Below are 14,977 nucleotides of genomic sequence, written 5' to 3'. Positions count from 1 at the left end.
AAGCTTATGGAAGCTTCCTGATGGGAGAGACTGACTGAGGGGAAAACTAGATCTTGTTCTGATGGGTGGGGCCATGTTTAGACAACCATTTTGCCTTTTTGCATTTCTTTTTCTTGGGGATGGTCTTGATCATTGCCTCCTATACAATGTCACAAACCTCCATCCACAGTTCTGCAGGCACTCTGTCTATCAGATCTAATATCTTGAATCTATTTGTCACTTCCACTGTATAATCATAAGGGATTTGATTCAGGTCATACCTGAATGGTATAGTGGTTTTCCCTATTTTCTTCAATTTAAGTCTGAATTTGTCAATAAGGAGTTCATTATCGAGCCACAGTCAGCTCCCGGTCTTGCTTTTGCTGACTGTATAGAGCTTCTCCATATTTGGCTGCAAAGAATATAATCAATCTTATTTTGGTATTGACCATCTGATGATGTCCATGTGTAGAGTCTTCTCTTGTGTTGTTGGAAGAGGGTGTTTCCTATGACCAGTGTGTTCTCTTGGCAAAACTCTGTTAGCCTTTGACCTGCTTCATTTTGTACTCCATGGCCAAATTTGCCTGTTATCCAAGTAGCTCTTGAGTTCCTACTTTTGTATTCCAGTCCTGTACAATGAAGCAACATCTTTTTTGGGTGTTAGTTCTAGAAGGTCTTGTAGATCTTCATAGAACCATTCAATTTCATCTTCTTCAGCATTACTGGTCAGGGCATAGACTTGGATTACTATGGTATTGAATGGTTTGCCTTGGAAATGATCATAGATCGTTCTGTCATTTTTGAGATTCCATCTACATACTGCATTTCAGACTCTTTTGTTGACTATGATGGCTACTCCATTTCTTCTAAGGTATTCTTAACTACAGTAGTAGATATCATGGTCATCTGAGTTAAATTCACATATTCCAGTCCATTTTAGTTCGCTGATTCCTAAGATGTCAATGTTCATTCTTGCCATCTCCTGTTTGACCACTTCCAATTTGCCTTGATTCATGGACCTAACATTCCAGGTTCCTATGCATATTGCTCTTTACAACATCGGACTTTACTTCCATCACCAGTCATATCCACAACTGGCTGTTGTTTTTGCTCTGGCTCTGCCTCTTCATTCTTTCTGGAGTTATTTCTGCAGTCTTTCCAGTAGCATATTGGGCACCTATCAACCTGGGGATTTCATCTTCCAGTGTCATACCTTTTTGCTTTTTCATACTGTTCATGGGGTTCTCAAGGCAACAATACTGAAGTGGCTTCCCATTCCCTTCTCCAGTGGACCACGTTTTGTCAGAATTCTCCACCATGACCCATGCATCTTGGGTGGCCCTACATGGCATGGCTCATATTTTCATTAAACTAGAAAAGGGTGTGGTTCATGTGATCAGTTTGGTTAGTTTCCTGTGATTGTGGTTTTCATTCTGTCAGCCCTCTGATGGTGAAGGATAAGAAGCTTATGGAAGCTTCCTGATGGGAAAGACTGACTGAGGGGAAAACTAGGTCTTGTTCTTATGGGTGGGGCCATGTTTAGTAAATCTTTAATCCAATTTTCTGTTGATGAGCCAGGCTGTGTTCCCTTCCTGTTGCTTGACCTGAGGCCAAACTATGGTGGAGGTAATGAAGATAATGGCAACCTCCTTCAAAAGGTTCCATGCATGCACTGCTTTGCCTCCAACCCTGAAGCAGGCCACCGCCGACCCATGCCTCTGCCAGAGACTCCTGGACACTCATGGGCATGTCTGGATCAGTTTTTTGTGGGGTCACTGCTCCTTTATCCTGGGTCCTGGTGCATACAAGCTTTTGTTTGTGCACTCCAAGAGTCTGTTTCCCCAGTCCTGTGTAAGTTCTTGTGGTTCTATGGTGGGGTTATTGGCGACCTCCTCCAAGAAGGCTTATGCCATACCCAGGTCTGCTGCACCCAGAGCCCCTGCAGCAGGCCACTGCTGATCCATACCTCCACAGAAGACACTCAGACACAGTTCTGTCTCAGTCTCTGTGGGTTGGGTAAATGCTATTCTTTTCAACAAGTAGTGCTGCAACAGTTAAATATCCATATGCCAAAGGAAAAATGAACTTAAGGCCCTTACCTCATGCCATATATAAAACATTAATTCAGAATGGATCATGGATTTAAATGTAAGTGAAAACTATGAAAAATTTAGAAGAAGACAGAGAAGAAAATTTCTGTGGCCTTCAGATAGGCAGCTTTTAGATAAGACTCCCAAAGCATGATCCATAAAAGAAAAAATAAGTTGGACTTCAAAAGTTAACAACTTCTATCTCTCAAAGGACATGGTTAAGAAAATGAGTGAAAAGATAAGGTATGGATTAAGGGGAATATTGATAAAGCATGTATCTGACAAAGGAATTGCATCCACAACACATGAATAACTTAAAACTCATTTAAGAACAGAACCCAATTTGTAAAAAATGGATAAAACATTTAAACTAACACTCCATTAGAGAATATATATAAAGGCCAAACAAGCACATGATAAGATAATCATCATAAATAGTTACTAGGGCAACAAAAATTAAAACCACAATGAGATACAACTACATTCCCACTAAAATGGCCATCCTGAAAAATATAGCTAATTCCAAGTGTTAGCAAGCACATGGAGAAACTACAAACCCTCTCTCTGACATTATTAGCAGGAATGCAAAATGGCACTACTAACTTGGAATACCTTGTGACAGTTTTGGGTTTTTTGTTTTGTTTTAAGTTGCATGTGAACTTGTATGACCCAATGATTCAATTCCTAGAAATCTACCCAAGAGAAAAGTGATCACACGTCCATTCAAAGATATGCACATGAATGTTCACAATAAAATTAATCATTTTAGCCCTAAAGGAAACAATCCAAATGGCCATTAACCAGAGAATAGATAAACAAATTGTGTTATACGTTTTCAATAGAATATTATTCAGCACTAAAAATGAGTGAACTACTGACAGATGCTACAACATGGATGAATCAAACTTCAAAAATGTAATGCTACATAAAAGAAGCTGAATTCAAAGGACAACTAAGTAATGTATTAGTCTATTTATAGGAAATATTCAGAAATGGCAAACTTATAGTGTCAGAGAGCAGATAAGTAGTTTGTTGTGGATGGGAGCAGAAGTGAGGATTTACAAAAGAAATTTTGGGGTTGATGGAAACATTCTAAAATGAGACTGTGGTGATAGCTGTAAAACTCTATAGATTCACTAAAAATCATAGAATTGTACCCTTACAATGTGTTAATGTTATCGTATGTAAATTGTACCTCAACAAAAGTGTTAAAACATGAGAAAGTAAAGACTTTTCCTATGATGTGTTTAACTTAAATGTCAGATTGTGGATTTGGTGCATGCACAAAGCAATTTTTTTGGTGTGGTTAGAAAGGGCCACTGGTGAGTAACAAAATAAAATGCAATTTTGGATGATGTGTTGTTGTTTAGTCGCTAAGTTGTGTCCAACTCTTTGCGACCCCCATGGACTGTGGCCCACTAGACTCCTCTGCCTATGAGATTTCCCAAGCAAGAATACTGGAGAGGGTTGCCATTTCCGTCTCCAGAGGATCTTTCTAACCCAGGATCGAATCTGTGCAACCTGCACTGGCGGATGGATTCTTTACCACTGAGCCACCAAGGAAGCCCTCTGAATGATATAATTAGTAGCAATAGAAGCCATGCCCATGGTGATTAATAGTTTCAGCACTAGAAATTCAAAATCTTGCTTCCTTCATGTGCTTTCTAAGAATTATCTGTTGACATGTTTAGCTTTCTACTTGTAATTATCCTCCCTCCAAATTGGAATAAGGATTAACTAATTATAGTGGTGGCTTCAGACATGAGCTGTATCAAACGCCCTAGTAACCAAGAACTGTCCTGCCTGCAAAGTACGCCAGAAAGCCTTGAAGTCTGGAATCTGCTTTGAGACCCAATTCAGTGGGACTGAACCAAGCCACAGAGCTTCCCTAATCTGGTTTAGCCAGCAGTGGCACACCCTGCACTTCCACTAACTTTACTTTCTTAAGATGTAGCTTTGGGTAAACTACAATTACTTTCTCAAAATCTACTACGGGTTTCAGTAGGTACAATGTGAAAAGCAGCAGTGAGTCCATCGAAGTGTCAGGATACGGCATTAGAAGCCATGGGTTTAATATTGGCCTAGTCACAAACTAGTCATTTAGCATTAGCCAAGTAACTTATCTGATTAGCCTTAGACTATTTTTCCAAAACTGAGATAATCTTGCCTACCCCAAAACTGTTGTGAAAAACAAGTAAGATAGTGTACCTAAAGTGCCTGACCCAGTGTCTATGTATTGAATCTGAATAAAGGATATAGCCATAATTCCTTAATTTGACAATCAAATTTTTCCAGAACTTGGTCCCAATCTTCCTCTCTATCCTTATCTTCCATATTGATAGGACTACAAATTTTTAGCTAGAAAACAGTCACCCAGGATGAAGACTTGATTTCTCATCCATCCTTTAGTTAAGTGTGGATATGAGTTCTATTGAATGGGATAAACACGAAAGTGTCAAGAACTGCATCTTCTCCTTTCTCCCCGTACTTTGTTCATCATGCTTCCTGGATCATGGAAATGCTAGTAGAATTTCACATATGACAATGAGATTGAGAGGCACTTTCTAGGGATAGCGGCAGCAAGCTGAAAGAATTTGACTCCAGTAGTTTTCAGGAGCAGAGCCATACCATCAGCTCTGGATTTCCTGCATCTAGACTTGTATATGGAAGAGAAATAAACTTCTATCTTGTTTAAAGTGCTGTTATTTTAGATACACATTTTGTGTATTAGTTACTGAAAGCCTAACTTATCCTATTATTCCTCCTATCAGCTTTCTGATGCTCTTAGCTCTTCACATTGTCTCTAGACATATCTTCATTCATTCATTCAGTAGTTTACTCCATAGCCATTCAATGTGCACCTCGATTCTGCCTGGCATAAATCTAAGAGGGTGCTGGAATGGTCATAGGAATGAAATGAACCAAATGAAGTGTTAGTCGCTCAGTCAGTGGCATCTGACTCTTTGCAACCCCATGGACCATAGCCCACCAGGCTCCTCTGTCCATGGGATTCTCCAGGCAAGAATACTGGAGTGGGTAGCCATTCTCTTCTCCAGGGGATCTTCCCAACTCAGGGATCGAACCTGGGTCTCCTGCACTGTAGGCAGATACTTTACCATTTGAGCCACCAGGGAAGCCTGAAACAAATATATCCTGCCCTTAAAAGTCACAAATATTGAATGAAACTCTCTTGCTCTTAATTTATATGATAAGTCATGTGTGAGGCAAACATTCATCTCAGATTTTCTCCAACAGTCCCATCTCAAATAATCTTACTATTTCCAGTAATACATTGTTGATCAGACCATATGTACCTAATATGTTCTATTTGGCTCTCTACAACCACTCTCTGCCTTTCTTCACCATTTTCTTTGTGCAGGAAGACTTGTCTGTATGGATTACTTCAGTGGTCTCTTGCCCTCTAATTTCCAATTGGGTTGGTCAATAGGAGCCCCTGGCAGAAGATCAGAGGGAAGTAAAGAAAGTGGGTTCTCTGTATTTATTTCTCTCAGCTCCCTCCCTGTGGGGTCATCTCAGGCTAACTTTGCTCTTCAGCTGAAGGTCACTGTTCCACTCAAGGTGGCCCACTGCATGACTCTCTACTGTTGGGTTCTGGTTACCATTCCCTCCCTTCAGTTCCTTTGCACTGTTACTAGCCCCAGGGAACTGCACTATACCCCATGGCTTCTGTGCGCAGTGCCCTCACCTTGTAAACAGCCCATTTATTAAGCTCCTCTCAGATTATCCTAATGTGAGGCTGCCATCTGTTTCCTGCTAGCGGGCTGACTGATGCACCATGTGTCCCGATTCTCAGTTCAAAAGACATAGGCACCAAATATTCATGGCACCCATCAGAAGCACCATTAGGAAGAGGGTCAGAGTAGAGGGAAGACATTCTTTATCAGCAGCTGAAGGAAGTACTGCTGACCACAGAGAACAAAGCTTGTGCATCTGGTATGAAGAACACTTTTATATCCTTATAGAACACTTTTAGGGTGGGCAGAGGAAAAAAAGAGAGGAAAAGAGAGTTGGAAGGTGTGGTAGGCAGAACAATGCACCCCCTTTCCCCAAATGCCCAAGTTCTAATCCTTGGAACCTGTGAACATGCTACCTTACATGACAAAAGGGACTTTATAGCTGCGATTTAATTAAAGATCTTGCTGATACCATGATTTTAGCTCAGAGAGGCCAACTTCAGGCTTTTCCTGAACTGTAAGATAATACATTTATGTTGTTTTAAGCCACCAACCCATGCAAATTGTTATGTCAGCAATAGGAAACTAGTATAGAATGTAAGACTGAAATCTCCAGACCCAGAGAACTAAACCTGGGAAGGGAGAAGGGCTGGGGACCTAATAAGTGACAGAGATGAACACACTATGGACAGCAAAACCATACTGCACGCCACCTGCTAATCTGTATTGCAGGCAAATTAAATTCACTAAAAAGCAAATTTACTCTTCATCTCATAAGCTTAGACTCATAAATGCTTTCACACCTTTTGCAATAGCTAGTAGAAACCTTTTTTTCCCTCGGAGTTTTGGGGATTCTCCAGAACTTTTGTATTTTGTTAGAGAGATTTATCAGCTTCATTCAGAAGGACATGCATCTGCTTTATCCTATTCTATGACTTCCTGGTAGTCAAAGTATCAAAATATTACACACAAAAAACTATGATTTTTAAAAGTTCCAGAGCATATAGTCTACAAAGCACCAGTATCTATTATTTGCATCCTATAAAAACCGTTGCTAAGCTCCTCCCCCAGACTGCATGTTTCCCAGTGGGCCTTACCACGCTCTGACCCAGCTGCTCCCGGAAGAAGTAATCCATGTTTCTGTTTTGCAGGCTGTCAAGGTAATGCTGAAAGCGAGTGTACGTGTAAGGGTAGCAGTAAGCAAATTGGTAGATATCTTCTTCTCGGTCAAAACAAAATGCAAAGGACATCACGTAATTCTTCCTATGGTCTGGGCAGCGGTAGTAGTAGACATTTTTGGGCGGCAGCCTTTGCCTGAAAGATACAAAGAAATTTGGACATATCAGACAGTCATTCAAGCTTCAAGCTGTAATCAATGGGAATAAATGCCCAAGAGTAAAATTGTAACATCAAGAATCCTAGGTGGTGGCTTAAAATAACAGTGTATACCAACCTTTGGTCAAAAAGAATCTGGGAGGCTTCCCTGGTGGCTCAATGGTAAAGAATTCACCTGCCAATGCAGGAGACATGGGTTTGATTTCTGGTCCAGGAAGATCCCACATGCCACGGAGCAGCTAAGCCCATGCACCACAAGTACTGACCCTGTGCTCTAGAGCCCAGAGCCGCAACTACTGAAACCCGCAAGTCTAGAGCTTGTGCTCCACAACAAGAGAAGCCACAGCAATGAGAAGCTGCACCCCGCAACTAGAGAGTAGCCCCCACTCACCGCAACTGAGAAAAGCTTGTGCAGCAACAAAGACCCAGCACAGCCAAACGTGATTCATTAATTATTTTTAAAAAGACTAGAACCTGGCAGTATTTGGTTCAAATTCCATCCCTACCCTTTATCAACTGTATAGACAATTCAAAGTCAAAAGCAAGTAAGTTTTATTCATCATTTATTCCTATTTTGAGCACCTGTTAAACACCCAGACATTGTGCTAGATTATTGGTGTAAATAAGATAGGACAGATATTTGTACTCATGGAGGATATATCCTGGTGGGGAAGCAGTCAACAAAATAATTTAAATAAATATATAATATAGTTACAGACTCTAAAAGTGTATGGAGGGGAAATAGTGTGACGTTATAGTCACACAAATAGGAAAGGCCTACTTGCCCAGGGAAGTCAGGTTTTGGTGATATAACACTAATTCGGGCCTTTTAAAATAAGTTAATACACACTGTGAATATTCGAGGGAGAAGAAAAGAATACTCAACATTTCTTTAAATTATTACTATTGTTTATTATTTTTATACAGAGCATTCCATGAGACTAATTTTACAAAGAAGCATTTTGGGAAATACCACTTTAAAATGCACTGTGTAAGCAATTCTGCTAAGTTAACATGTTCATTCTCCAATAAGCAACACTAAAACACATACATGAGAAAAGGCAAAATGTTCCAGTCATAATTCCCATAACATCTTTACATTCACCCACTTCACAGGCTCACTGCACTCCCTCATCTGTATGGTATACAAATGATCGAATGATTCGCTATTTCCCACAGAGACTGTCTCTTATTTGTGTCTCTTAAAATCCTATTAATCCTACAAAACCCATATCAAACTGTGCCTTTTCCATGACTGTCCACTGATAATTCAAGGTCTCCTTGTTGTTGTTCAGTCGCTAAGTGGTGTCTTATTCTTTGTGACTCCTTGGACTATAGCATACCAGGCTTTGCTGCTGCTGCTGCTGCTAAGTTGCTTCAGTCGTGTCCGACTCTGTGCAACCCCATAGACGGAAGCCCACCAGGCTCCCCTGTCCCTGGGATTCTCCAGGCAAGGACACTGGAGTGGGTTGCCATTTCCTTCTCCAATGCATGAAAGTGAAAAGTGAAAGGGAAGTCTCTCAGTCGTGTCCGACTCTTAGCGACCCCATGGACTGCAGCCTACCAGGCTCTGCTGTCCATGGGATTTTCCAGGCAAGAGTACTGGAGTGGGGTGCCATTGCCTTATCCTTCAATACCTCCTGGAGTTTGCTCAAACTCATGTCTGTCGAGTTGATGATGCCTTGCAACCTTCTCATCCTCTGTCGCCCCCTTCTCTTCCTGCCCTCAATCTTTTCCAGCATCATAGTCTTTTCCAAAGAGCTCCAAAGCATTCTAACATGCTAGCACTTTGTTATAGAACCTTGTTTCTACCTTGTGTCTCTCTGAGGCTGCCTCAGTGGTCAGTAAGGGAGGTCAGGCTATGGACTTTCTGCGGAAGAGCAAACACTACCTGGCACTGATGCTGTCCATATTTTGGCTTATGCTGCTTGCCTCTATCCAGGCTGTTATGAATCCCACACAAACATTAAATGGAAAGCATGAAATGGGAACATTAAAAGATTACTGTTAATTAAAGAAAAAACTCAGACATCTCAAGTTAATGAATTTAGCATTTTTCTATGTATAGAAAGACAAGAGTTCGGACTTATTGAAACAGTTCCTTTGATATACACTTTAACTACCTAGGGCCAATATCCTGTGTTTGCTTGCATCCTGAATCCCTAAGGGTGCACAGTTGGGGGTGACTGCACCGCTTGATGGCTTGGTGTCTGAACATCCTTGTTTACAGGTTTCATCCACACTAAGTTGTTATTTCACTTAGAAGATGTGGTCATGGAGGGTCATAGAAGTTAAGGAGCTACTTACCTATGCTCTCAAGCTAGTAAATCACAAAGCTGGGATTCAAATCTTTTTATTTCTGATTCTAAGTAAGTACCTCTAACAATCAATTGCACGTACTGTAACACTCAAGTGTACTTTGCTGCACTCAGTAAGCCAGCAGCAAATTTGGAAAACTCAGCAGTGGCCACAGGACTGCAAAAAGTCAGTTTTCATTCCAATCCCAAAGAAAGGCAATGCCAAAGAATGTTCAAGCTACTGCATAATTGCACTCATCTCACACACTAGTAAAGTATTCTCCAAGTGAGGCTTCAACAGTATGTGAACTGAAAAATTCCAGATGTTCAAGCTGGATTCAGAAAAGGCAGAGGAACTAGAGATTATATTGCCAACACCCATTGAATCACAGAAAAAGCAAGAGAATTCCAGAAAAACATCTACTTCTGCTTCATTGACTACATTAAAGCCTTTGACTGTGTGGATCACAACAAATTGGAAAATTCTTCAAGAGATTGAAATAAAATCTAACCTGCCTCCTGAGAAATCTGTGTGCAGGCCAAGAAGCAATAGTTAAAACCAGACATAGAATGACGAATTGGTTCCAAACTGGGAAAGGAGTACATCAAAGCTGTATACTGTCACCTTGCTTATCTGCAGAGTATACCATGAGAAATGCTGGACTGGATGAAGCACAAGCTGGAATCAAGATTGCCAGGAGAAATATCAATAACCTCAGATATGCAGATGACACTACCCTTATGGTAGAAAGAGAAGAGGAACTAAAGAGTCTCTTGATGAAGGTGAAAGTGGAGAGTGAAAAAGCTGGCTTAAAACTCAAAATTGAAGATCATGGCATCAGGTTCCATCACTTCATGGCAAATAGATGGGGAAACAATGGAAACAGTGACAGACTTTATTTTCTTGGGCTTCAAAATCACTGAAGATGTTGACTACAGCCATGAAATTAAAAGGCATTTGCTCCTTGGAAGAAAATCTATGACCAACCTAGACAGCATATTAAAAAGCAGAGACATTACTTTGCCAGCAAAGGTCTGTATAGTCAAAACTATGGTTTTTCCAGTAGTCATGTATGGATGTGAGAGTTGGACTATAAAGAAAGCTGAGGACCAAAGAATTGATGTTTTTGAACTGTGGTGTTGGAGAAGACTCTTGAGAGTCCCTGGGACTGCAAGGAGATCCAACCAGTCAATCCTAAAGGAAATCAGTCCTGAATGTTCATTGGAAGGACTGATGCTGAAGGTGAAGCTTTAATACTTTGGCCACCTGATGCGAAGAACTGAGTCATTGGAAAAGATGCTGATGCTGGGAAAGATTGAAGGCAGGAGGAGAAGGGGACAGCAGAGGATGAGATGGTTGGATGGCATCACTGGCTCGATGGACATGAGTTTGAGCAAGTTTCAGGAGTTGGTGATGGGCAGGGAAGCCTGGCATGCTGAAGTCCTTGGGGCTGCAAATAGTCAGATATGACTGAGCAACTGAACTGAACTGAGCTGGTCCTGTAACACTTCTCCAGGTTCCCTCTTGATAAATTATGGGCTTCTGGCATTCTAGATATGAGTATGCACTAAAACAAGTGAAAGGCTGGGACTGCAAGGAATTCACTGTGGCTGAAGCACAAAGAATAGGAAGGGAGATCATGAGAAATGTGTCTGAGGAGGAAGACAGAAGTCAGATTAGAAATGGATGACAGTCATCCCTCCATATCTGTGGGGTCTGCATCTGAAGATACAAAGGGATGACTTCATATGAAGGGACAGGTTAAACATTATCCTGAAGTTACAGGGTACCTTTAAGTCAGTGAAAGAATTAAAGTTCCATGTTTATGCCAGTCTAAGGGATAGGTGAGAGAAGGTCACCTATCAGTCAGATGAAGGACAGGGAGTAGCTGTGCAAGTATAGAAAATATGATAAGTTTGACTATTAGATAAACATGGCTGATATGACAGGCTGTGGAGTCAAAGATGGGTAGGATTCCAAAAGTGATGAGGAGGACAAGATGTAGAGAGAACAGTTTAAGCAATAAAGGAACAGGGTTTCTCACATAGAAGCCCGTGGTAGTATCAAAGGCTGTCTAGAGGTGTGCTTGCTGCTGCTGCTAGGTCATGTCAGTCGTGTCTGACTCTGTGAGACCCCACAGATGGCAGCCCAACAGGCTCCCCTGTCCCTGGGATTCTCCAGGCAAGAACACTGGAGTGGGTTGCCATTTCCTTCTCCAGGGCCACCAATAGAGGCCGTACTGTTCCTACCCCTAAAACTAGGAAGAATAAACATTTCAGTAACAACAATGGCTGGATAGCATCACTGAGTCAGTGGAAGTGAATTTGTGCAAACTTCAGGAGATACTGTAGGACAGAGGAGCCTGGAGTGCTGCAGCCCATGGGGTAGCAAAGAGTTGGACATGACTTAGTGACTAAACAATCTTCCTGTGACACAAATAAAGCCTTAAGGCAAACCCATGAGGCACTCTTTCTTTCTAACCTGATTTTTACCCTAAACACTACTATATTAAATTTTTGGACTTTAGTGATGAAATAGAGATGGAATGGCCTGGAAGGAAAATGGGGAGTGAGAAGTCCCCTCCTGATCTTTCTGTGTATGGAATGTAGGAGAACAAGTAGTACTTGGGAAGCCAAAGAGGGAAGTAATGGCCCCCAGGATAGTCAGGTCTTAGTTCTTTGTTTTATTCAGCAAATATTTGTTAAGTATCATGTACCAAAGACAAGAGGTAAAGGAAGCAGTGGATTAAAAGACCAGGGATCCAAGGGAGACTATTAACCTGGAAGCTGAGTTTCATAGAAAAAAGTAACAAGTAGAATGTTTTGGATAGAAGAAGGATCAGTGGAAAACCAAGATTAGAGTTAGAACAGACCAGTGTAGGGATAAGGGTATAAGAAGAAGAGGTGATGATCTACATTCGTGATGTGACTGAATATGCAGAAATGTGAGGATGGTGGAGTAAGTGAGTTCCAGGGTTCCAGATTTGTATTCAGGGAGAATACCAGTGAACATGGCTTTGAGGTCTCCAGACAATGGTCTGTGACACCCACTTCAGACCCTGACTCAGAGGTCTGAAACTGAGGGCACTGGAGCACAATCACTTCATACACAAGTGATTCCTACAGTCACAAGCCCTTCAGCTTATAATGCTGATGTTTGCACGTTTTTATTTACTAGTATATCTAATCAAGTTCCATACTTTAAATCAATCACCTCAGTTTTTTTCCTCTTCTAGCCAAGTTTAGCAACTTGACTCTGAGAGTCTGCTGTCTCCACCACGTTTGATCATGTGCTATCAGGAGAATTCATCTAATGTCTGCAGCTGCCCCAGCTCCTCTCCTGAGTATGTCAGAAGCCTAAACTGATTTGCAGATAAAGTGAAGGTAATGGACCCTGGGGTGATTATTCAAGACAGCTAAGATGCTGCTCAGGGATTAGATGTTCCAGACTCTGCTAAGGATACCAACAAAAATCTGTTTGAGCAGGATTCAGCAGGCCAAATTCATGAGGACGCAAAGTAACACAAAGAATAAAGGAAAAGAGGAATAGGATTATTTAGGAGAAATGTGTCTTATTTGGAATGCACTTCTGGTTTTTCTCTTCTTTTGCTCATTGCATTTTCACTGTGTCTCAGGCATGGTGTTAAATTTTTTATTTGAATTATCGTTGAATCCTCTCAAGACCCTAAGAACTAGGGGCTATTAACATTCCCTTTACACGGATAAGAAAATCCAAAGCTCAGAGAGGTTAAAAAAAAAAAAAAAATTCCTGAGGTTGCAACAGGAATTGTTGGTAAGCAACAAAGCCTGTGTTAGACACAGGCTAGTGTGACTCCATGGAGAACGCAATGGCACCCCACTCCAGTACTCTTGCCTGGAAAACCCCACGGACAGAGGAGCCTGGTAGGCTGCAGTCCATGGGGTCGCTGGGAGTCAGACATGACTGAGCGATTTCACTTTCACTTTTCACTTTCATGCATTGGAGAAGGAAATGGCAACCCACTCCAGTGTTCTTGCCTGGAGAATCCCAGGGACGGGGGAGCCTGGTGGGCTGCAGTCTATGGGGTTGCACAGAGTCGGACATGACTGAAGCGACTTAGCAGCAGCAGCAGCAGTGTGACTCCAAAGTCTGTGCTCATTGTCTCTATGGTAACTTGCCACCAACTCATAGCCTTATCTTCTGCTTCCAGAAAAACCCTATCTACAGTACTCTCACCAATACTCTTGCAAAAAACTCTTCAAATAACTTCCTATCCTCAAAAGGCTCCTCAAGATTTCCCTATTAGTCCAGTATCATCAACCATTTCTCCCTCCTTTAACCCTATGTTTTATTCATACTGAACTACTCACAACTCCCTAACATAATTTTGTGCCATACTTCCAATACCTCTGCATCTTTGTGTTTGATATTTCCTGCACTCGGACTGCTTCCCCTGCCAGATATCCTACGTACTTCGTAAACTCATACTCATAGATGTGGCATGTGGTAGACTGTCATAAAGCTTTAAATATTTTTTAAATGAACTAATTAATGAACAAAAGAATGTATACATAATGCCTATCATTTAACATATCTCCTCTCTGAAGTGCTCTCTGATTATTCATTCCTTATTCATTTTTTTTGTACTTTGACATATGATAGTAATATTAAAATAGTTTTGTCACCCGATTTGTCCCTTAACAAAAAGCAACAAAAGTAAATGGAGATTTCTTCAAAGACAAGGTAGGCTTCTTGAAGACAGGAATGGTTTCACCCTTTTCCTCTCTTTTTCACTAGAAATGGTACAGGGAAGTTTCAAATATTACTTGCTTATTTTCAAAAGCACTGGCAAAAGGGAAAGAAGATTCATCTCCACAGATAAAAAGTAAGCATCATAGGGAGGTAGATTTTAGCTCAATATAGAGACTCTTGAACAGTCCCCTGAAAGGAAAGTAGAAAGGTCTATGTTACAGGAGAGTACAAGCATGGGAAACCTTAAAGGATCTCACAAAAAAGCTCCTCTACTTGATATTAAGTTAGACAAGGCAGATTTCTGACTCCACTTAACACAGAGAATCTGAGATATCAGTGGAAGCAATATAACAATAATTAACATTGAACATGTGCTAGGCCACTCTGGGAACATCAACATATATTAATTCCTTTAATCTTCACAACAGTCCTTTGAAGTTATTCCTATTATCACAGATTAAATGATAAAAATTAAGGTAGGGTCAAGAATACTTCATAAGAGAAAGAGATTGTCAATGACCCCTTGCTGTTGTTGTTCAGTGACTAACTCATGTCTGATTCTTTGTGACACTATGGACTGCAGAACGCTGAGCTTCTCTGACCTCCACTATCTCCCGGAGTTTGCTCAAATTCATGTCCACTGAGTTGTGATAGGTGATGCTATTCAATCATCTCATCCTCAGCAGCCCCCTTCTCCTTTAACTTTCAATCTTTCCCAGCATCAGGATCTTTTCCAATGAGTCAGCTCTTTGCATCAGGTTGCCAAAGTATTGGCGCTTCAGCTTCAGCATCAGTTCTTCCAATGAATATTCAGGGTTGATTTCCTTTAGGATTGACTGGTTTGATCTC

The 14,977-nt window shown here is 41.1% G+C and overlaps 1 protein-coding gene across 1 annotated transcript in view; it reads right to left on the bottom strand.

The window, feature by feature from the left end:
• The window catches only part of AGBL4 (AGBL carboxypeptidase 4), a 1,384,238-nt gene that overhangs the window by 551,562 nt on the left and 817,699 nt on the right, over positions 1-14,977 (bottom strand). Inside the window, exon 5 of the mRNA XM_055587120.1 lies at positions 6,862-7,078. Coding sequence (XP_055443095.1) covers positions 6,862-7,078 — 217 coding nt within the window. The remainder of the gene's footprint in view (positions 1-6,861; positions 7,079-14,977) is intronic.

The sequence above is a fragment of the Bubalus kerabau genome, chromosome 6 (genome assembly GCF_029407905.1).
Source record: "Bubalus kerabau isolate K-KA32 ecotype Philippines breed swamp buffalo chromosome 6, PCC_UOA_SB_1v2, whole genome shotgun sequence".
Taxonomy (NCBI): Eukaryota; Metazoa; Chordata; class Mammalia; order Artiodactyla; family Bovidae; genus Bubalus; species Bubalus kerabau.
Note: the sequence above shows the minus strand (reverse complement) of the source record. Positions and strands in the feature narration are given on the sequence as shown.